Source organism: Eschrichtius robustus, chromosome 5 (genome assembly GCF_028021215.1).
Source record: "Eschrichtius robustus isolate mEscRob2 chromosome 5, mEscRob2.pri, whole genome shotgun sequence".
NCBI classification, from domain to species: domain Eukaryota; kingdom Metazoa; phylum Chordata; class Mammalia; order Artiodactyla; family Eschrichtiidae; genus Eschrichtius; species Eschrichtius robustus.
Window position 1 is genome coordinate 127907201 of NC_090828.1, and position 22788 is coordinate 127929988.

The window sequence follows — 22788 nt, forward strand, 5'->3', positions numbered from 1 at the left end:
TGAGTTGCTTTGGAAGTTAAAATCACCATTCTATGTCTACTAGAATTTATATCTGATTTCTTATATCTGATTCCAATATCCTTGTGGAATATTATTTTTCCAAGAACTTTTTCATTATCCTTCTTGCATTCAGTGAATAAATATGAAATGATAAAGAGGAAGGAAAGCAATTAAAATTTATTTTAATTCCTGCCAGTGTTGATTTTCTTTTAAAAATAGAATTTATTACCTGAAATAAATCAGTTTAAAGCAGTATTTTGAATAAGATTTTTAAATGCTATAGAGAGAATTTTATTCAAAATTTTTTACTATCATTTAAAGAGTATTTACCTTCATTAATCCCAAATCCTGGATTTTTTTTTTTTAAACAGTAAAATACAATGTCTTATGCAACAGCAATTTACAACCCTTCTTTCACTTAGAATCACATGGAGAGCTCCACGGCCCATTCTCCACATATTGATTCAATTGTTTTTGAGGGCATTGATACATAATTTTTTAAGTTCCACTGGTCAAGGGAATGCTGGCTAAAGCTAGGAAGATATTATGTTGGGAATCTTTACTACATTATTACACAATAAGAACTTTCTATTCAAAATATGGACCAGCAGTATAAACGTCTCCTGGGAGTTGGTTAAAAAATGCAAAATCTTGGGCCCTATCCCAGATCTACTGGATTAGAATAGGCATTTTTAACAAGATTCCTAAATAATTTAAAAGAACTTTCAAGTATTGTTCTGGAATCTGCCCCTCCTTTGGAAGACACCATTCTCCTTAGTTCCTGGAGATAATGACTCTGAGAATCATGTGAAACTAAGGTAAAAAAACATTATACCAATTTATTAATTTATATTATTTAAATATGATATACAGTTATTCTCAGGATAGTAATCTTTAGCTAGTCTCTCAAAGTAGTTATGTAAATAACAGAATTGTTATCAGTTAAAAGATTGTTTGGTTGTTGTGGAATTAGAACCAGAAAAGTTATCAACTAAGATACATTTTTCACTATGAGAATACTGTTGCCCCTTGGGAAATATTTGAAACCTCTTGGCTACAACTCTCCATGATAGAGAGTTGGGTTGAGAGGCTCTCAGTCTCCATGATAGAGAACTAGAAACGATGTACTGGAAAGGCTCCTTGTAGGGACAGAATTTTCAAAGTCTCTCTACAGTTTTGCTCTATAATAGCTGTTTATTTACTTGCTTTGCATGACTCATCCCACACCTTCACACTTCTGAAGGGAAGCAGAACATGCCATCCCAGAATATGCCTCTTTGGCATAAGGATTATTTTGAGCTGATTATTTTAAGAAACAGTATAAACAGGAGACACAGCATAAACAGGAGAAGCTTTAAAAACAGAGCAGAAGTTACCCTTTTGCAACGGACATTTACATTTATAAAGAAAACCTCTATTTGTGTCTCCCTCTCTTTACCAGGAAGGGAAGAATGACTCTAAATCATAAGAAACTTTTATCACTGGAGAAGGCACTGACTTAAATCTACATAACAAACCTTACCCTTGTTTACAGTTCTTTTCCTGGTAACTTCCCATAACTGACTTTCCCCCAACATCTTTCTTCTGTCTTTAGTTGAACATGGTATTTAAGGTGGTGATTTGGGCCATCTAGGGAGTTACTTAGTTTCCCTGCTAATCTCCATGCATAGGTGAGGTGTACACGTAAATAAACTATTTGTTTTTCTCTTGTTAATCTGTCTTTTATTGGAAGACATCTCAGCCAATAACTCAGAAAGGTAAAAGGAAATTATGTTTCCTCCCTTCCACTTCTTTCTTTAGATATGTTAAGACATTTAAGCCTATTACATTTTCTTGTATTAATTTTGCTGACTTAAGGCTATTTTCATCCCTCTCAAAGAGACTAAGCAAAGGTACTCTGGGAGCTTACTTCTATAAGGGATTATTTTATTTCTCTCAGTTTCTAATTGTTGCAGAAGCTTTGCATAAATGTCTGGGTACTAGCTAAATATTGTACAAAATTGACATATATAGGGGAGGAAAAATAATTTCCCTCTACCCTTCTGAGTTCTTGGCTGAGATTCTCTTATAATAAAAGACAGATTAACAAGAGAAAAATGAACAGAAGTTTGTTGACATGTACACCTCATGTATACATGGGAGATACTCCGGGGAAAATGAGTAACTCTGTGAGGTGGCTTAGAAATCAGGCTTAAATACCATCTTAATAGTGATGCTGAAAACTTGGCCTCTGTGCACCCATGCTGAATCCAATCTCAGAGACAGAGTTTTGGGTGAAGTAGAAAAGAATATCTTCATTGCTTTGTCAGGCAAAGGGGGATGCAGCAGACCATTGCCCCTCAAAACTGTGTGTCTCTGGGGTTTCCCTGGTGGCGCAGTGGTTGAGAATCTGCCTGCCAATGCAGGGGACATGGGTTCGAGCCCTGGTCTGGGAGGATCCCACATGCCGCGGAGCAACTGGGCCCGTGAGCCACAATTACTGAGCCTGCGCGTCTGGAGCCTGTGCTCCGCAGCAAGAGAGGCCGCGATGGTGAGAGGCCTGCGCACCGCGATGAAGAGTGGCCCCCGCTTGCCGCAACTAGAGAAAGCCCTCACACAGAAATGAAGACCCAACACAGCCATAAAAATAAATAAAAAATAAATAAATTAAAAAAAAAACAAAATTTGCTTCCTTTAAAAAAAAACAAAAAAAAACAAACAAAAAAAAACTGTGTGTCTCAACCCAGAAGGATTTCATGAGGAGTTTTATAGCAATGGTTCAAGGGCAGGGTTGCTGATAAGGATTAGAGTGTGTGCAGGGCCTGCATTCCTTTAATCTGGCCTCAGGTGGTCTGTTGAGTTTCTGTGGTTACTTTAATCTGGCCTTAGGTGGTCTTTTGAAGAGCTTCTCTGGTTCCTTTAATCTGGAATGAAGAATGCTGACATCTTCCATTTGTTGGGGATTTTAGTACTGTAAAGAGCTCAAAGATATTGTTATGTGTATCCTTTGAGGCAGAACCAGGACCCTGCCCCAAGGCTGCGCTATTGTTTCTCGCCTGCTCCTCCCTTGTCTCTGCATCCCCTCCCTTACCTGATTAGCAACTGTTCGAATCTGCCCTTTGGGACTCAGGGAAGTTCATAGATGCTGGAGTCTGTCTCCCACAAACAAGAAACGGGGAGCAGAAAAGCTTCTGTGCCCAGGAGCCCCACAGAGTTCTGCTCGCTTTCAACAGGGAAAGGGAAGAGGGGATACAGGCATTTTAAGAGAGAGTAAATTATTGTTAGGAAAGACAAATGGGGCTTTAGAAGAATAGATGGGAGGTATAGTTTGTGATATAGTCTCTCTGGCTGTGGTGTCAACTTCTAGTCTCCTTTCCTGTGGCAAGAGGCAATCTTCCCTGGCTGATGAAACTTCCAGGGAGGGGATCTAGAACAATTGATTTCTTTTTGGAGGACCTGCCTTTAGGAAGATAGGGGGAGTTCAGAGAAAGCTTCTCTCTGCGTTTGCTGTTTTTTCTGGTGCCTATACCTCAAAATAATCAATATGCCAAGTGGCATACTTTGGGGTGGTGTATTCTGCTACCCTTCACATATGTTCTGTCAGCCACTTCAGTAACATCTGATTGCATTTTGGACTTTCTAGTACCAATTTTTAAACGATGCTCCAAATAAGCATAAATGAAATTCTTTACTACTCATCTCAAGAGTTTAGAGAAAATAACAGGTTCCTATAGCACCGGACCACACTAGAATCATCTGGAAATCTTTCAAAAGTAGAGCCAATTGCATCAGAATTTCTGTGCTAAGGCCTGGGTATTAATATTTTTTTAATACCTACCAGGATACTCCATTGTCTGGCAAAGTGAAAAACAATGCCAAGAACACAGCAAGAATTAACGTCTAAAATGAACAGACAACTCAGTAGGTCATTCCCTTAGCCTAGCATTACTGTAGTTATTAAAATCTTTGGAAATTTTCTAGTCAGATCGTGGTCTACAAAAGAAAACTGGACACCTTGATTTATTTTTTTAAGAAGTTATAACTAAGTTTGTTCAAAAGCATTTCAAGAGGATATTTAAAAATTAAATTTAAAAATAATCCAACTCATTGGATTAAAAATAATCCAATTAAATTTAAAAATAATCCAACTAGCAAAAGTATTTATCTTATACCATTTCTTTCAAGTTTTTAGTAGTGTGGAATTGAAAGCAGAATCTATACTTGTGAAGATATATTTTAAATATTTAATTCCTCTTTCTTAATTCTTAATAATCATTATTATTAAATGTTTTATTAAATGAATATACTGTTTTATTAAATATATAGTGCCTAAAATGATATGATTTAATCAGTTCTGTATTTCCCTAATTTCAAATTGTTTGGAGCTATTCCCAGATACCAAATCAAAGAGCAAATATTTGACACTTGATGATATATAATTAATTTTATATTTTACCTAAAGTTATTAAAATAGCTTATTATATAAAAATTTAAATAACTCTTTTCAAAATTTTCATCTGTACATAGTGATGTTAGTATATTCTTTGCTCCAGTCTGGGACATTATGAGACATTCTGATATGTATATTACCAAACAGTAACCAAAAGCTAAAAAAAATCTCTAGGAATATATATATATATATATATATATATGAAAACTTTCTTTTTTTTTTTTTGTCAGGGGTATGGTGGCTATATTGCATCAATGATATTAAAATCAGATGAAAACCTTTTTAAATGTGGATCAGTGATTGCACCCATTATAGACTTGAAGTTGTACGGTGAGTACTTCCTACAGACTGACCTAATATAATGTATTGATTCGTAGACAAGAAAGTCCCCATGTAGAGAAGCTCAACTGAGTTCATTTATCATGTGTTATCAGAGATGTTTTCAGCTCTTTATCGCCTCTCTGATTCAATCAGTTTTAGTGGAGCATGACAATTAAATGTGAAATGTAGAAACTAAATAATGAAATACGCTAGTCAAATGATTTTTAGTTTACCCTTAAATTTCTGTTTTCTTGGGTCACAGCCTCAGCTTTCTCTGAAAGATATCTTGGTATGCCATCTAAAGAAGAAAGCACATACCAGGTAACTAATTTAAAACCAATGAAGAAAGAAGAGTATTTTTGTTCTAAAAACCCAGTCAAAATGCAAATATAGGTAAATCTTTATATACAGATTTTTGTGTTTTTGTTTTTATAGGCTTCCAGTATGCTACATAATATTCATGGCTTAAAAGAAGAAAATATATTAATAATTCATGGGACTGCTGACAGTAAGTATTATACTTGCTGCTACTGATTGATGTGGTCTGACCTTGAACAAAGGGGTACATCCAAGGACTTGCTTACAGGAGGCCCTGTAACCCTTCTGGGGAGGAGAGCAGAGGAGAGGGGCACAAAGGATCTGATACCTGGTAGGAAGTGGGAAGAAGGACGTCAGGACTAAGAGGACAGGAGGCAATGAACCTCAGTGGCTGCACTGCCCAGTAAAACCCTCTGGGATGATGGAAATGTCATCTCTGTGCTGTTGAACACAGTAGCCACTGGCCACGTGTGGCTCTCAAGCACTTGACATGTTTAGTATGACTGAGGAACTGAATTTTTACATTTTATTTAATTGTAATTAATTTAAATGTAAACAACCACATGTGGTTATTAGTCACTACTAGGACAGTGTTATTCAGCATACCTCAGATGGAAACTAACCTGAAAACAGCAGCATAGCAAATGGGTGCCAGCACTGAGATGATACTCTGATGAGGTTTACCACTTAAAACAAAAACCAAAAAAGCGCTTTCATATCACCTCTCATTTTTTATTATTTTAAACATTGGCGATGAATGTGATTGATAATACTAGTAATAAATAATATTTTATATTCACATGAAGTGTTTGGTACTCAAAGAATTTTTTTTATTATTTTATGTGAAATCTTAAAACAGAGGGCTGAGTATTTATAGCCCCATTCACAGATGAGAAAAATCAATTTCAAGGAGGAAACTGATTTATCCAAGGCTACCTGGCAAGTGAGCAAAGAGAAGCAAAGCCTTGAAGCAATATTTCCTAAATCTTAAACTTGTTTTTGTCAGTCCACTCTGCCCTGCCTCAGTATTTTTATCCCATTTTACATAGAATATCACTAGATATTATATCAAAGATAATACCAGCTGTCACTCAAACTTAACTTTGAGGCATGTCAGGTCACAGTTAAATTAGAGCTTAGATCAATATTGATATATACATATATATACATATATACATATGTATATACATATATACATATGATATATACATATATATATACTTATATATACATATATACTTATATACTTATACTTATATATATATTTATACTTATATATACATATATATGATATATACATATATATACTTATATATACATATATACATATATACTTATATATATACTTATACTTATATATACATATATATGTATATATACATATATATATACACATATGATATATACATATATATATACACACACATACATATAGTATATATTTGAATAAATAGGTAAATGAGGGAGAAGAGACAAATCTCCCTTAGGTAGACTTCCAAACCATTTATGTAGGTGCCCCAACTCAAGGAGGCAAAGCTTAATTCTCCTCCCTTCCCCCTTCACAGTGTGTTGCACTTAGTGATTTGCTTCAAAAGAGTACAGTATGGAATGGGGGGGAAAGAGTAACTTTCATGGCAGAGAAACTTGACAAACTTCACCTCAGCCAGGTGATCAAGGTCAGCATTAACAGTGACAAGTCATGTAGATAGTATGTAACCTTGATGTGGCTTCATGAGAACGGCATTCTATCTCTATACGGTCTTGTCCCAAATATGCATAACTCCAGACAAACCCAAATGAGGAACATCTTACCAAATTCCTGACCAGTACTCCTCAGAACTGCCAAAGTCATCAAAAGCAAAGAAAGTTTGAGAAATCATCATAGACCAGAAGGGGTTAAGGAAACACTATGTCTAAATGTTTCTAAATGTACCATAATAATGTAAGACGTTAACAGTAGGGAAAGCTGTGTAAGGGATATACAGGAGCTCTCTGTACTATCTTTGCAACTTTTCTGAAAATCTAAAACTATTATAAATTTTTTAAAAAACACTTAGATGATACCATACCTGTTGTAGATGAAACATGATGTAAGAGAACATAAACATTTTGAAGGACATTAGAATTTTGTTCTAAGGTATTAAGAACTTACATATACATTGATAGTAATAACAAATAGTGATTATTAAGTAATGACTGTATGTTAGGAAATGTGCTAAAAGCTTTTAATATCATAGTATCTGTTTTTCACAAAAATGCTGTGCAGTAGGTATTACTTCTCTTGTTATTTGACAAATTGGGAAAATGAATATTATGGAATTTATGTATCTTGCCGAAAATCACACAGCTATTGATTCGCTAGAAAGGTGATTTGAAATAGGCATTGAGGCTCTTATTCACTTGGCTCTAAAGCTTCAATTATGGGAATAAATTATATTCAAGGTTAAATTATTTTACATCTAGCCATCACACTGTAATATATTAACATTATTCAGTTGTTTCTGTTAATATGTTGTAATTATTAAGGTAAATTATGTTGTTCCCTGACTCATCCAGTCATGGGCCTGGGACTTCACCTACCTGATAAAATGTAAGCAGACCTTCAGCACTCGTCACTTCAAAGAAAATACACCTGTGTGTTTGCACACACACATATACACACACACACAAATGTACTCACATACACCACACACACCTCCCACATGGGACTGGTAGATTATAGGTTCTCAGTCAATAATACTATAATACTACCATTATTATTATCTCCCAAAATTATCAGCAAATCGGATAACTCAACCAATTAGACTTTTAATGTCCCCATTTAGTTTTAGGAAGGGGACAAATGGCAAATGTCAACAGGCTTTGCACTAGAAACTGAACAGAAAAAAAAAAAAAATAACTGGAAAATCCATTTATGCATTTATCTTTTCAGCTGTATCCATGCAGCTGAATGATGGAGTCCTTTTCAATTTGTTTTCTGCAATAAACAAATGAGGTATATAAAGGATCATTTTATCTCAGTCATTGCCCTATTTATTAACATTTCTAGTAGCTTACATTTACAGAGCAATTTGCACAGCTATTTAGAAATGGCATGGTAATTTTCCCATTAAGTACAATAAGAGAATGTTGGAAAAGATTATAGGTAGACTTTTAAAAAGATATAAATGATTATTTGGAGTCTTTTATTGTCTGCTCTGTAGCAGGATTAATCAGTACCGTAGCATTAGAGCAATGACGAAGCTTAAAATATTGATAAGGCTACCCTAGTTTTACACAGACAGTCAAAAAATGTGAGCTTAAAAGTTATTTACAGAAATTTGAAGATACACAGTATAGGAATGTATTGCCAAGGCAGCATATGAGCTAAGTGCTACACAAAAAACTTTAAGTGATTTGTCCAAGTCTCCATAGCTAGTTAGGGACAGTGCTACTACCCACACCCGGGCTGCTGTGCTGCTTATTTCAGAGTTTTGGAACTGAGGTTCAGGGAGAAGGAAGCTAGAAGGGAAGAGGAGAAACCAGTATGGTCCACGTGAAATATTTAGCCCTTGAGTAATGAGATGTGTATGCTATTTTCTCAACATGAGGTATTCTTTTCTAATTTAATATAAGGCAGAATGCCAGTGTCTGAGAGTGGCCCTAGTAATCCTCAGAAAGGAATAGAAGGCTGGTTTGCTATTACTATCCAGACAGGCGTTCACTGTGTTAAAATTGTTATAATGGTATAAAATACGTGAATAATTACAAATAATAAATGATATGCAATAAAATAAATCTAATCACCATTCTGTAGAGACTTAGTAGTAACTGCTGTTTTAATTTATTTTTTTATAATGTGAAGCTCAAAGATTTATTACCATTATATCTACTGGCTTCCCAGGTAAAGCTAGGTATCAGTCTTTTAAATGTGCAGTGGATGTAAAGTAAAAATCCATAAATGGATTTTCCAGTTATTATTCTTTTTTCTGTTTAGTTTCTAGTGCAAAGCCTGTTGACATTTGCCATTTGTCCCCTTCCTAAAACTAAATGGGGGCATTAAAAGTCTAATTGGTTGAGTTATCCGATTTGCTGATAATTTTGGAAGATAAATACATAATCTCTCTGGAAAAAATGATATAAAAATGTTCTGATCCTGAAAAATGTACTTCCTTCAAATATCATAATTTAATTTCTTGCAGCAAAAGTTCATTTCCAGCATTCAGCAGAATTAATCAAACACCTAATAAAAGCTGGAGTGAATTATACTATGCAGGTAAGCTACTTTTTCAGAAAAATATGTTTTTCTACCTTGGTTTTTTAGTTGTAAGATACAGAACACAGCTTCTATATGACTCCGTCTCCCACCCTTTAATTTTTACTGTTTTTTTTTCAGCTACCAAATTGTGTTATTTCCTAATTACAATGAGAATGTGGATCACCTTATGTTTTATATGTGAATTGCATGAACTCTTTCAAAAATGGTTTTTTCTTCTCTGACTTTTATTCCTATCACTGATAATGAATTATTTTAAAATAATAATTTTTATTTTCCTTCTAGTTCCTTTGTCTTTTTGTCAGTTTCCATCACTCATCATAAAAGGTGGGGGAAAATAGTTTTGAGTAAATAACATGAGAAAAAAAGGAGAGGGCAAAACATCATTACGTCATTTACATCTCTGCATTCAACCATATTTAGTAAATATTTATCAAGGATTTACTTTACAGGGGTCTCTATGCTAAATGGGTCAACAGGACATAACTTTACACATCAAGGAACTTTCAGTCTGAAGGAGGAGTCATGGAAGGGAAAAAAGTTGTTTTAATTCCTCAGCATTTGGAAGAACTAAGAGTGGTTCAGTATATTTAAAACACAGGAACCAGGGTTAGAATGATGAGAGATGAAGATGTAGAGATAAACAGATGTAGGGTCATGGCACTGACAGTGTAAAGGATTGTGAGGCTTTACTCAGAGGGAAATATGAGGCACCATCTAAAAACTTTACACTCAGGAATTGACATGACAGTATTTTCATTTATATTTTAGAAAACTCACTAATGTCATTTATATTGGAAGGACATTGTCAAAGTAAAAATTGCATTGCACAAGATTAAACAGACAAGGAAAACTTTATCCAAGACTACTGCAATAGCGGAGAAAGATTAAACTCAACTTTGTTAAAACAAGGGGCTGGAGCATTTTTAAGAGCCCCAGTGGAGGGACTCATTGCCTTCTGTGTTTGGTGATCAGCCTTAAGAAACATTTCTTTTATCTTTATGACAGGAAGTAGTTTTACAACTTGGAGACTGGGAGATAGGGGTCCTGTCTCTCTTTCAATGTTTACATTTCAAAGAGGTGGTTTCCGAGTCCTTGAGAAAGAAATTTCCTGGGTTGTAAAACTGGCAAGAGTCTGAAAGAAGATTTACATACATTTCAAAGGGGCAGAGAAAGAACTTACAAAACTATCTAAAATTTAGTTAAGGTGATGTCAATGCCACCTTGTTCAACGTGAACATAGAAAGCTCTAACTTTCTGGCCAACAAGTCCTAATATAAATGCATAAGATTGTATTTTGTCTCAAATGTTGATTTTGATATGATTATAATAAAAAAGGAAAGTTTAGCATGAACAACTCAGAGTTGAATTACATGAGATTTCAGTCATATATTATTTTCCGAAGTTCTGTTGCCATGGGGCTAATGAGTTCTGAGGAAGAAGACTTGCTTTGATAACTTTAAATCTCCTATCCCTTCAATATCTTAGGTCTACCCAGATGAAGGCCATGACGTATCTGAGAAGAGCAAATATCATCTCTACAGCACAGTCCTCAGATTCTTCAGTGATTGTTTAAAGGAAGAAATACCCATATTACCACAGGAACCAGAAGAAGATGAATAAAGGACCCTATTTATATAGAACTGAAGGGGATATTAAGGCTCAATGAAACCTAACCAAGAGACTGTAATATTGTAGATGCTCCAGAATTTCAAGGGCAGCTTAAGGAGATGACACTGGAACAGCACACTCAGAGACAATGAACTAGAATCTGAATACAGAAGTCCATGTCTACTGTGTTACCAAGGGTGCAGACCTGTTTCTTTGTGTAAGAAAGGTCAAAGGGTTGGTTTCCTGGGAGAAATTAGTTTTGCATTAAAGTAGGAGTAGTGCATGTTTTCTTCTGTTATCCCCCTATAGGTTCTGTAATTAGTTGCTCTCATTTTAATTTCAGTGGCCACCGTCATCTTTGCATATAATGCACAACTTATCAGTACTACAGTCCCTGATCTTTGATGTCTGAGCTGCAATCTAACACTTTACTGTACCTTTAAAATAAGTGCAATTCCTTCATTGTCTATTATTATGCTTAAGAAAAGATTCAGTTAATAAAAACCAGAGTATTTTATGTAATTTCTGTTTATAAAAAGACATTTTTAAATGGGTCACAGGTCATGTAGAAATATGGGTTTCAGCACCTTCCAAAGTTCAACCAGTTATCAGTAGATACGATATCTTTAAATCAACACATGAGGTATGTCTCACAATATGTATACACACGTGTGCATATGAAGTCTATCTATCTTTACATGTATTCATGCTACAAAGGATAAACTTTTGAGGAATTAGAAGAAACGCTCTTTTACAGTCTGTAATGGATGCTTTGTTTAATGAGCCAAATATGATGAAACTCTTTTTTCCAATTCAAATTCTAGCTATTGTTTTCCTATAAATGTTTGGGTTGTGTTTGGTATTGCTTTTAGTGGTTAATAGTTTTCTAGTTGCAATTTAATTTTTTGAATATGATACCTTGTCACATGTAAATTAGGTACTTAAATATTAAATTATAGTTTCTGATAAAGAAATTTTGTTAACACTGCAATGCCACTGAGTGCTATTTTGCTCTTTTGGTGGAGAAAGCTTTTTTAAAACACTGAGTCCTTTTACTTCTCTCAATGAAGAATCAATTCTCATTTTCATGGTAAAAGCAAAGAGCTGGATTATATCATTTGCTAGTTCCTATTTAGTATCCCGTGCCTGTCCAATTCATCTGTTACTATTTAATTTAAATCCTTCTGGTGGGATTTAGAAATGAAATACTTTTTATTTATTGGCCAAAAAGTTCACGAACAGCAGTGTTTACTATTTAAGGCACAAAATGCCTTAATTTCTGTGCTGTGTTGACTTGCAGTAGCGAGTAACTGAGAGTGTAGAATAAACTTGACTGTATGAAGTCAATTTAGGTCATGAGAATATTAACTTTGGTGACTAAAGTCAAAGAGTATCTTCTCACTTCACTTGAGGTATCTTCCAGAAGAGATGTCCAAAAGTCAAGCTCGGAAGTTCAGATAAAGCTTGGGCAGCGGACTGTGTTTTTGTGGTTTTAAAAATTCCTTAGGACAGGCTGGATTGTCATGACATCAGAACACCAGGAGGAAACTTTAAAATGTCGTGGAATTGCTCAGTAACCCTCTTGTTTTGTGAAAGCATCAACCCCAAAATCAGGGTTTTTGGAAACACATAAATCGTTTTTTGGGTATTCTGCTTTTCTTCCAGATTCTTTGGAATTGCATCTTCACTGCTCTGTTGGATTCAATTTAAAGTGGGAAAAGCTCTTTTCTGGAAAAAAAAAAAGCTCATTTCAGGTCTTTTTCAAGAATAGTAAACACGTTTTTTTAAAAAAAATAAGTGTCACGTTTAAAAGGAAAGTTTTGCCTATTTTATTAAGATGGAAATTTCTTTTTAGGCTGAAGTCCAATTGAAGCTTTTTAATCAATATTTTAAATTTCAACAACTAGAGTTTTTTATGATGCAAATAATTATTATGTTGTCTGAAAGGTGTGGTTTTATTGATTGTCTATTTGAGTAACATTTAAAAAGTATCTACCTTTTACTGTTCATCATTTCTCTTGTTTTATTATTATTATCAATGTTTATTTTTCAGTTAATTTAATACAGCTTCTAACGTGAAAGACATTTGTCTGGAACCCACTTTCACCTTTAAGGCTAAATAGATATTAAATGAAAACTACTGATTAGTAGGAAGGTGGAAAATTTTTATCTCTGTGATTATCTGAGTTTTAATAATTGGGCTATTTTGGATAAGGGGGGTGCTCACCAAAACACAGACACCAATTACTAAAGGAATCATGTAGCTGGATTTTGTCCTTAATACATTTGCATTTGGTCATAACCTCACAATTTCATAATTTCATGTGTTTATACATTCTAAGAGTTTCCTAGAACTTTGCAAGTGTTATTTCCAGGAGGAAGCTTTCCAAGTGTTATTTCCCCCCTTAAAGTTAAAAAAAAAAGACTCAAGATAAACTAAAAATTCCATAATAAAAAAAGGTAAGCAGTATTAAATCATCCACAGAGATAACCACATAATGTTTTGAAACTATTTTAAAAGGGGAAAGCAGTTTTTCACTTTAATTGCCTCCACTGAGGTCTCTAAGTCAACACTTGGGACTAAGGAGACTGTATTGTTTGAGTTTCCTGACAGAACTTAGGGCAGAGGACTCACTTCAAAACATGAATCTCAGCTCACCGGGAAAATGTGTCCTTTTTGATTGGATATTTAGCATAGAAATCACCATTGAGGGTCTTGTAGATACCAGTTGTAGACCTACTAGAACAAGGTGAGAAACTTTGGTCTTTACTATAAAGAGAATTACTTAAGCCATTGTCCTCAAAGGGTGCGCTTTGAAACAGAGGTACCTGGGACTGAATTACTTTCAAATCTCAAGGGTCACTGAGGACACATGGCTGCTATAAAGAACCACGTGTGAAATACCGTTTGTGTCCTTCCTCACGTGGTTTGATCACCTGCACATCCTACAGCAACCAGCACTGCGTAAATAAACTGTGACACCTCAGCTGGGCTCTCTCTCACTTTCTCTTCTGGGAATTCTCTGCTGCTAATGTTGTCTCTCTACTTAGAACCAACAGTCTCACCACTTATATACTACAGACCTATATGACAATGTTAATGCCCCCATTGAAACCCAATTAATGGAAATCAGGAGCAAGTGACTATATGTTTCCCTTTTTCTCCCCTCAGACATTCTATTATACGTGGTTCTTGGAAGGCCCCATGAAACTCAGCTGTCACATCTGCGTGTCCTTCTGTGTCCCTCTTCCTCGTTTCAGGCTTCTCAGTCCTATTTCCTAGAATCACTTCCCAAAATAAGTTACCCGTGTACCAACTGTCATCTCACGTTTTACTTTCTGAGGAAACCCTTTCTTCCCACAAGAGCTTATCACTGTGAGTATTATAGGATGAAGAAATAAAATGAGAATAAAGAAGTGGTTTCCTTTCAGGTTTGAAGCTGTTTCTACTAAAAAGTTATTGTATCTTTACTAAGTGCCAAGCATGTAGTAAGTGCTTTATATTGATTATCAAATTGAATCTTTTCAACATCCCCTGAAATAGCTATTACGATTCCCATTTTACAGATAAAGAAATGGAGTCTCAGATAAGTATGTAACTTGTCAGGTTTACGTAATTAATGAGTAAATAGCCCAAAACCCAGCTCCAGCCAACTTAGAAACCCATTCCGCTCTACAGTACTCCTGAAATGAGGAAAGTTTTAACCCACATTCACCTCAACTGAGAATGGATTCTGAATTTTTAAACATACAGTTCCAGATATTTTTGAGAATAATTTGATAGCAAAAATACTAAAAGATAAATGATAGTCCAGTGCACAACCGTTGCCATGTTTGAAGTCACATGGATTCCCTAATGTCAAGAGGATGTATGTAATATTAAAACATGTTTCCTTTTTCTGTTGGAGATATGTAAGGTTGTTCCTATCCGTGGAGACCCTTGCTCAGAAGATCATAACTATATACCTGAGAAGTTGTAAGTAAATTCCCTTGCTCTGGAATTAGGCCTAGGACATTCCAAAATCACTCCAGGAGGTATTCAAAGCATTATGTTGATCAAAGCACCCAGGCTTATAAACATGGACACATGAAGACCTCATCTGGTCATGAAACACCGCAAATCCAGAAAGCACTTTGCAACATTTAGAGTCATAGCTGGTGTCCACCATCCCATTTGCAATCTGACTTAAGAAAAATGCATTATCTTCCACCTTCCTCTCACTACAGGCAATAGATTTTGCTTACCACTGATCAGATCTGCTAACAATATTTTCATTTCATTTGACAATATTCCAGCAATTCTGGGGCAGAGAGTTTGTGAATTTAAAAATTTTCTCTTTCATCAAAGACAGTGCAGACAGGTTTTAAAGAAGAAACAAGTCATATAAAAGTACAATTTTGATTACTTTTTATATTTTTTAAAATTCCAGTTAAGTTTAACATAGCCTGATACAGGAGTCACAGGATTTTGATACAGCAGCTTGGTTACAAGGAAAGTCTCTGTGCTGATTGCCACAATCTGTATATTTCTATCAGACTTAGCACCAATTTAACTAAGCAATCTTTGGCATGTGTGAAGCTTGACAATACAGAATTCCATACCACCAATAACATCATAGAAAACTCACATCTGTTCAAGACCTAGGCTTTTCATTACATAATCTCAACTAATCTTCAAGCCAAACATGTGAGACAGATGGCATTGTTCTCTGAAGAAACCAAGATTCACAGAGGTTACATAATTTTCCAATAGGGTCACACAGTGTGTAAATGACAGAACCAGGATTTAAATACAGACCATGATGACCTCAAAACTCTCACATGCCATAATCCTATCTATGCATTTTTTAGCTGATGAATCCCTAAGGTTTGTCATGCATATCTTTAGATTGGATTCAACTTTCAAGTCCCTCTCTATTCAGTGTTGCCATTTAGTATGCATGTGGCTTCAAGTAACTGAATACAAGCTTAAAAGTTGCCTAAATACTGGTGACTCAATATATAAGCAGCTTGGACATCACCTGAGTGTCTGTTAGAAATACAGACTCTCAGGCACCACCCCGGCCTTCCTGAATCAGAATCCAAATGTTAACAATATCCCCAAGTGATTTGCACACTCTGTAAAGTTTGAGAAGCACTGGCTTAAATGACAAGAAACCTTACTGACCACATCACAAGAGAGCTAAAGTTGGGTGCTTCTAAGAGCCATTTAACAGATCAAGAAGGAAATCAAATTCCAGTCTCCCTGTACCCTTTCCCTTCTCCAGCTTCAGTGTGCTGCTTGTCTGCTCTATTGGTTGCAGCTGCCTCAGGCAATACATTCTTTCACAGCAATGTCCAAGGATAGATAGGCAAAGAGTGACTATTGTTTTTAATAAGGAAAGATAATTCCCTCAAGTCCCATTGTCCAGCCTTTGGTTGCAAGTCCCCATCCTAGATATAAGAGAGGCTGGGAAGTTCTATATCTGAAATTGCAGTCTCCTTCATGAGGGTGCAACAAGTAAGAACAGTAGGAGAACAGATGAAAGATAGGTGCCCAATGTATGGCCCAGAAGAGGTAAGAACACCCTACTAATGGCAACAGGATCCTTAGTCCTGGCATTTCAGCTAGAGGCATAGCTAAGGCATTGAACAGTGAGGCTGGGTGTTTACACAGACCCTTCACTTGAAGGTGTCTCACAAAGACCCTGAAGATCTGCTCCACCTTCTAAGAGTTAGTACACCTTCCCTAGCCAACATTTTCTCTTTTCTTCTCCTCGTCAGCGACACATTGTCTCCTGCAGGCAGGCAGTTTTGAAATTTGATTGCTGTGCTAACAAACCCATTTTTCAGGCTTTATTTATTCTAACAGGATTTATGAGGGCTTGATTATCTCCGTATGGCCGGAATAGCTAGTCACACCATTGATTCTCCTGATTGATGGATTACATAAGGCATATTCCTATGGGAAAATAAAAGTCCTGATGAGCAAACACAGGTAACCGGGTTTCCCCATTCATAGGCACTTTTTTTTCTTTTAGATTAAAAAAGAATTTTTAGAAAATTTTTTGTACCATTTAAAAGTTACTTTTTATTTACAGTTATTACAAAATATTGGCTACATTCCCTGTATTGGACAATATGTCCTGGAGCCTGTGTTACACCCAATAGATGTGCCCCCCACTCTCCCACCCCTATATTGCCCCTCCCCCTTCCCTGGTAATGACTAGTTTGTTTTCTATATTTGTGAGTCTGCTTCTTTTTTGTTATACTCACTAGTTTGTTATATTTTTTATATTCCCTATATAAGTGATATCATATAGTATTTGTCTTTCTCTGTCTGACATGCGCACTTTTAATGGTTGTCATTCTTAGTACTCTCCACCTCTCTATTCCTTTAGCACAGCAAGTGTGACTTTTAAAAATCTGTATGGTGTAATTGAATTTTGAGTCTTTGGGAAGAGCAAAATTATTTTGCCCAGATACATGGAAAATTCCAACTTCAAAGTTGGCTTCAAATCACAAAATATCTCAAAGATTTTGTGCCTACTATGTTTCAGATACTGTGCTGTTTGATACAGCATTAGGATCCTATTTTACCATTTAATCTAATGAACATGTCTAATGTGTAAATGGATATCTTAGTTCAAATGTTTTATAGCTAACTGAGTCATCATTTACTAAAAACATCAGCATATTCAGTCACGATTTGATTTTCTCTGAGTCTTCTGTAATGTTCCCCATATTGCATATGGTATTCCCTTGGAACCGTCCCCTTTGAATAAATATCCCATAATGAATCTACTTGTTTTCTCCAAGTCAAAAGAGCTCCATAGCCCACTGTCATACTAAAGAGCAGTTGTTCTGTGTACAGCTTTCTGTCCCACTCCCAATTTTAGGGAAATTTGTAGTAAAGCCCTGCTATTTTCTGACAATTATTTCTCAATCCAAAACACTCATGGCAGAAGGACATAGATTTTAAGAAGAAAAAAAAATTAGTTTAGTTTTGTTTTAATTTGTGGTGTATTAGCATTTTTTTTAACTGAAGGAAATAATTCACATCCTATGGAAAGATAAATATTTCTGGAGTATAAAAAATAGTAAATAAAATAACCTACTGCCCCTAGCACACTACCTGCTTTGGATTTCAGCTGAGTCTCTGTTCATCTTGGACCCAGAACCAATCTTTTTCTCTGTGCTTTATTAATCTTCCAGTATGTTTTCCTCATTCCTCAGCCCAGGAAACCATATTATTTGCATGCTTTTCTTTTGTCCCCAAGTAGATCAGTACTAGTGAAGGGAGTTCAAAGTTTTGGCATATGAAAGTAATTTTTTAACTTCATCTGGACTCTGTATGATATTGGAAATTTTCTTTAGTTTATCCTTATTCACCTTTCTATCAAATTATAATTTATCTCTCTCAATTATTTTCAATTCACCTCAAACCCCAAATCCTCCCCTATTATTTTATCTTACTGAATATAACGCCCATTCATATATACTTTTTAACGTGTGCAATTTATATTATACCCTTACCTGTAATTAGCTAAGGAAATAAAAAGATAATAATCACAATCATAATAGTAGTAGTAATAATCATAAAAATAAAAATAGCTAACACTAACTCGTTCCTTAATTTTTTCCAGGTCCTAGGATAAGCTCATTAATAGACTTATTTATTTAACCTTAAAACAGCTGCATGAATGAAGTACAATCACTATCCCAATTTTTATGTGAGGTAGCTGTAAGCTTAACAATTAATTGTGTTACTAAAAGTCACTGGATTATTCACAGTAAGACATATTAGTGCCGTGAAATTTTTAGAAAATTAATTTCAGTATGTTAAGTAAATAAACCTTTAATTCTCACTCACATGATGTCATACATGGGCAAGTGAGAGCTATTTTACTCTCACCTGTCATCTGGAACACTTGCCTCCATGCTCTTATGTCAAGGGAAGAGAAGATTGAAGGAGACGCATAATACCAGCTTACAATTGCCATCTCTCTGAAGTGATACCCATCACATCTGCTTGTGGTCCATTTTTCAGGTAGGCTCTCAGCATCCCAACCTAACAGAAAATAGATTGGAAAGTGCAGGGGAAAGAATGGAGAATTTAGGGAGCACTGACTGTCACGGGCACTGTCCACCATTCTGGACATCAAGAATTTCACTTGCTCCTTTGATTCCTCTCTACAGGGTGCAATCAACCCCACCCCAAGGGACACAACCTCAGCCCCTTCCAGCTCACAGCCCAGGATTGCTGAGTGACATATATTAGTCCATATAAGACTCCTTTTGGTCTGAAGATATTTGAACTTTAAAATGATCAGTTTTCTTTCCTCCAGGCTCCTAACATACAACAGTGGCACAGGAATGGGGATAACCAAAATAAATGGTCCCCTTTGGAATGGGAAAGAATAAGTCTGCTTCGGGGGGTAACACAACTTTCCTATTGCCAACAAATCTTTTCCTATCGTATATGTAGGAAAGGCAGGACAAATTGCCTCAGTTTTTCCCTTTATTTAAAAATTTTCAAAAAATGATGAATTGATTCCCTATTATTCTCCAAATTTACTGAGGAAGATTTTTATTTTCAAAATTGTTATGAACTTATGAATTTAAACAAATTTTATACATATTAGTTACTATCCTAACTGGCGTGCAATGCATGCCTTTGTTATACGGTTTCCGCATCTTTAAGTTGGTTCTTGAGTCCTTTTGGCATGATCTGTGTAGTCTGTGGAAGCTTCTAGGATTTTTCAGTGGACAGAGCTAGAAAATACATTTTAAAAATAACATATGTTATGAGTTCAGTTCTCACTTTACCTCTTAATGAAACTAAATATTTATTTATTTTAACCCATAATTAAATTTTACAGTCTCAGGGAAAATGTGCCAACCTTACTGCCAAATAAATGATTACTATATCATATTATTAGATGAAGATTTCTTTTTTCCAGTCCTTGGACTATGGAGACAAATTACTGTATTTAGAAATCACTTGGAGAAAAAAAAATATTTTCAGTATGATAATACTTTATAGTCCATATAAGGTTGAAATTATTGGTTTTATTTTTCCTTAAATGTTTAAGATCTGTTTATTACACTCTGTTGTATAGTAATCTAAAATATTGATACTTACATGATTCCAAAATTAAATCTATAAAAAGGAATATAAACTAGATTGGATTTCTCTTCTCTCTACTCATTTTCTCCCCATACATATAGCACTTAAAAATATGGTTTATGTGTTCATTTGAAACTGTGATTTGACAAAACATGCGTATATTTGTACTTACCTCTAACTTCTCAGATAAACAGTGCCATATTGAGACACATCTCTCCACCTAAATTTTTCACTTAAAAATAAATCCCTAACTCCATAGGATTTTATTCAGAAGTGTTTCAAAATTTATCTCATATGGATTTACACTTCTCATTTTAACCTAGATATTTTCATTTTTGTTCTTTTTTGTTGTTGTAGTAATTAGGTTATTCTGTTTTTCTCTTTGTATACATGAAGGCTAATGATTTTTGTATGTTGTTTTCTGAGCCAGCAACTTTTTAAAATTCAATGAGTTTTCAGAATAGGCTTTCCTTGATTCCTTCAAGAAATTATCATATACACATATATATAATATATTATATACAAATAGAGGCACTTTTAACTTTTTCCCTCTAATTCTTATGCCTTTAATTGCTTTTCCTAGTCTGTTTTCATTGGCTGAAGATAAGATTTTTCCCTGACTTGTTCTTAATTTTAATGGTAAAGAACAAGTGTTTCCTCATAAGAAAGAGGCTAAATATTGGGTTAAGATATTTATTTTATCAAGTGCTGTTTAGCATGTGTGAGGGTTGAATTTTGTCAAATAACCCCATGGCATCTACGGAGAGGATCGAGTTTTTTTTTCTTTTGTAGATATTTTAATATGATGAACTACATGACTAGATTTTCTAATGTTGAACACTCTTGAAACATTGGAATAACACTGTGCCATTTTCAGATGTAATATCAAATTCTTCTTACTAATATTTTTGTATTGATATTTAAAAGTGAGATTAGTATATAGTTTTCTTTCCTGGGTGTGATTTTTCTGGTTTTTAAATCAATGGTATGCTTGTTTCATAAAGACATTGTAGATATTTTTCTTTATGTTTCTATGTTCTGGAATAGTTTACTCTGACAACACTGATCTTTAAAAGTTTTTTAGGAATTCCTTGAGCAAACATCTGAGACATACACTTTATTTTGGCTTTTTATTGGTGGGGGAGGAGAGGGTTTCTTTATTCTATTTATTGTCATTGTTCTCTAGTTTTTCTGTCTCTAATTGAAGTCAAATTTTTATAACCCATGTTTTTAAAATTTTTCTATTTTATCTAGGACTTAAAATTTAGTTGAATAGATTTGATCACAGTAGCTTTTTATATTTCTGTTGTTTTGTTTTTACTTTCCATAATTTTGAACAATAGTTTTATCCTTTCTGATTTTGTTTGTTATTTTTCTGTTGTAATTTTAAATTATATTATCTATATGTTTTATCTCCCCTCTTCAAGAAGGGATATTTGTATTATTTATTTCTTCTATTGTTTTTCTGTTTTCTACCTCAATAATGTATCCCTTTATTTTATTATTTCTTATATTTTATTTCTGTGAACTTTATTATTTTTCTCTGACTCTTGAATTGAGCATTTGTCATTCATTTTTATTTGGTTTTAACGCTGAGAATTTTCCTCTAAGCATTTTGCTCAATCTCATTGCTTCAATGTCATGTTGAGGATTTAAAAAAAAAATTTTTTTCCATTATAACAGACACCTTTATTTGTAAAAATCCACATATAAAATGTATTCTTTCAGTCTTTCCAAATTTTCCTGTTTTACAAAACTAAAAGGGCACTTAAAAACCTTCCCCGATGTCGTTCCGACAGACTGATGTTTCTCGGGCAGCCCTCGCCCCTCCCCCATCATCTTTTTTTTTTTTTAATTGAAGTATAGTAGCTGTATGATATTACATAAGTTACAAGGGTACAATAATAGTGATTCACCATTTTTAAAGGTTATACTCCATTTATAGTTATTATAAAATATTGACTATATTCCCTGTGTTGTACAATATATGCTTATAGCTTATTTTATACGTAATAGTTTGTACCTCTTAATTAATACCAATAAACTTCAAAATTTTAGCCTACTCTTAACTGGAATCCTTACCAATAATGTAAATAGTAGATTAACACATATTTTGCATGTTACATACATTATATACTGTAGTCTTACAATGAACTAGAAGAGAGAAAATGTTATTAAGAAAATCATAAGGAAGATTAACTATATTTACAGTACTGTACTATATTTATCCATACTGTAAGTTTGTGTGGTCTATCTACAAGATGAGGTCTATCAGTACCTACAGCAGTATTATATGATATGAAACACTATAGATATTATACACAGTACTAACACTAGACATCAAAAATGAAAACATAATGTGAAAAAAATTCATGTATAATGATACATGCATTGATAGTGAAGCAGGAGCAATATAATTTCTTTATGATAGCCTAGTGTAATTGATACAATTACTTCATAGTAGCCCAGCCTATACACAAACGAATAAATCATTATAAAATTTCATGGCATACAGTATTACAGTAATATTTATAATACAGTGTTGGGAACATTGTTATGATTAAAAAAACAAACACTTGACCCATGATGATAAGCTGATGTGGAGCTTCTCCAATTATGAGAGAAAGAGGCATACTCTACGGTAATGTAATTCTTTGAAAGCAAAGTTATTAAACATAAGAAAATGAACACATTATTAATTTTTGTTGAATATCACTCCCCTATGCCTATGCGAAGATAGGCTAT

The 22788-nt window shown here is 34.5% G+C and overlaps 1 protein-coding gene across 2 annotated transcripts in view; it reads left to right on the forward strand.

The window, feature by feature from the left end:
• DPP10 (dipeptidyl peptidase like 10) overlaps positions 1–11164 on the forward strand; it is a 707501-nt gene extending 696337 nt beyond the window's left edge. For both annotated transcript variants that reach the window (XM_068544007.1, XM_068544008.1), the window contains 5 exons: positions 4660–4759; positions 5013–5071; positions 5186–5258; positions 9250–9323; positions 10812–11164. In XM_068544007.1, coding sequence (XP_068400108.1) covers positions 4660–4759; positions 5013–5071; positions 5186–5258; positions 9250–9323; positions 10812–10946 — 441 coding nt within the window. In that variant the 3' untranslated portion in view covers positions 10947–11164. The remainder of the gene's footprint in view (positions 1–4659; positions 4760–5012; positions 5072–5185; positions 5259–9249; positions 9324–10811) is intronic.
• The last annotated feature ends 11624 nt before the right edge of the window (positions 11165–22788 follow it).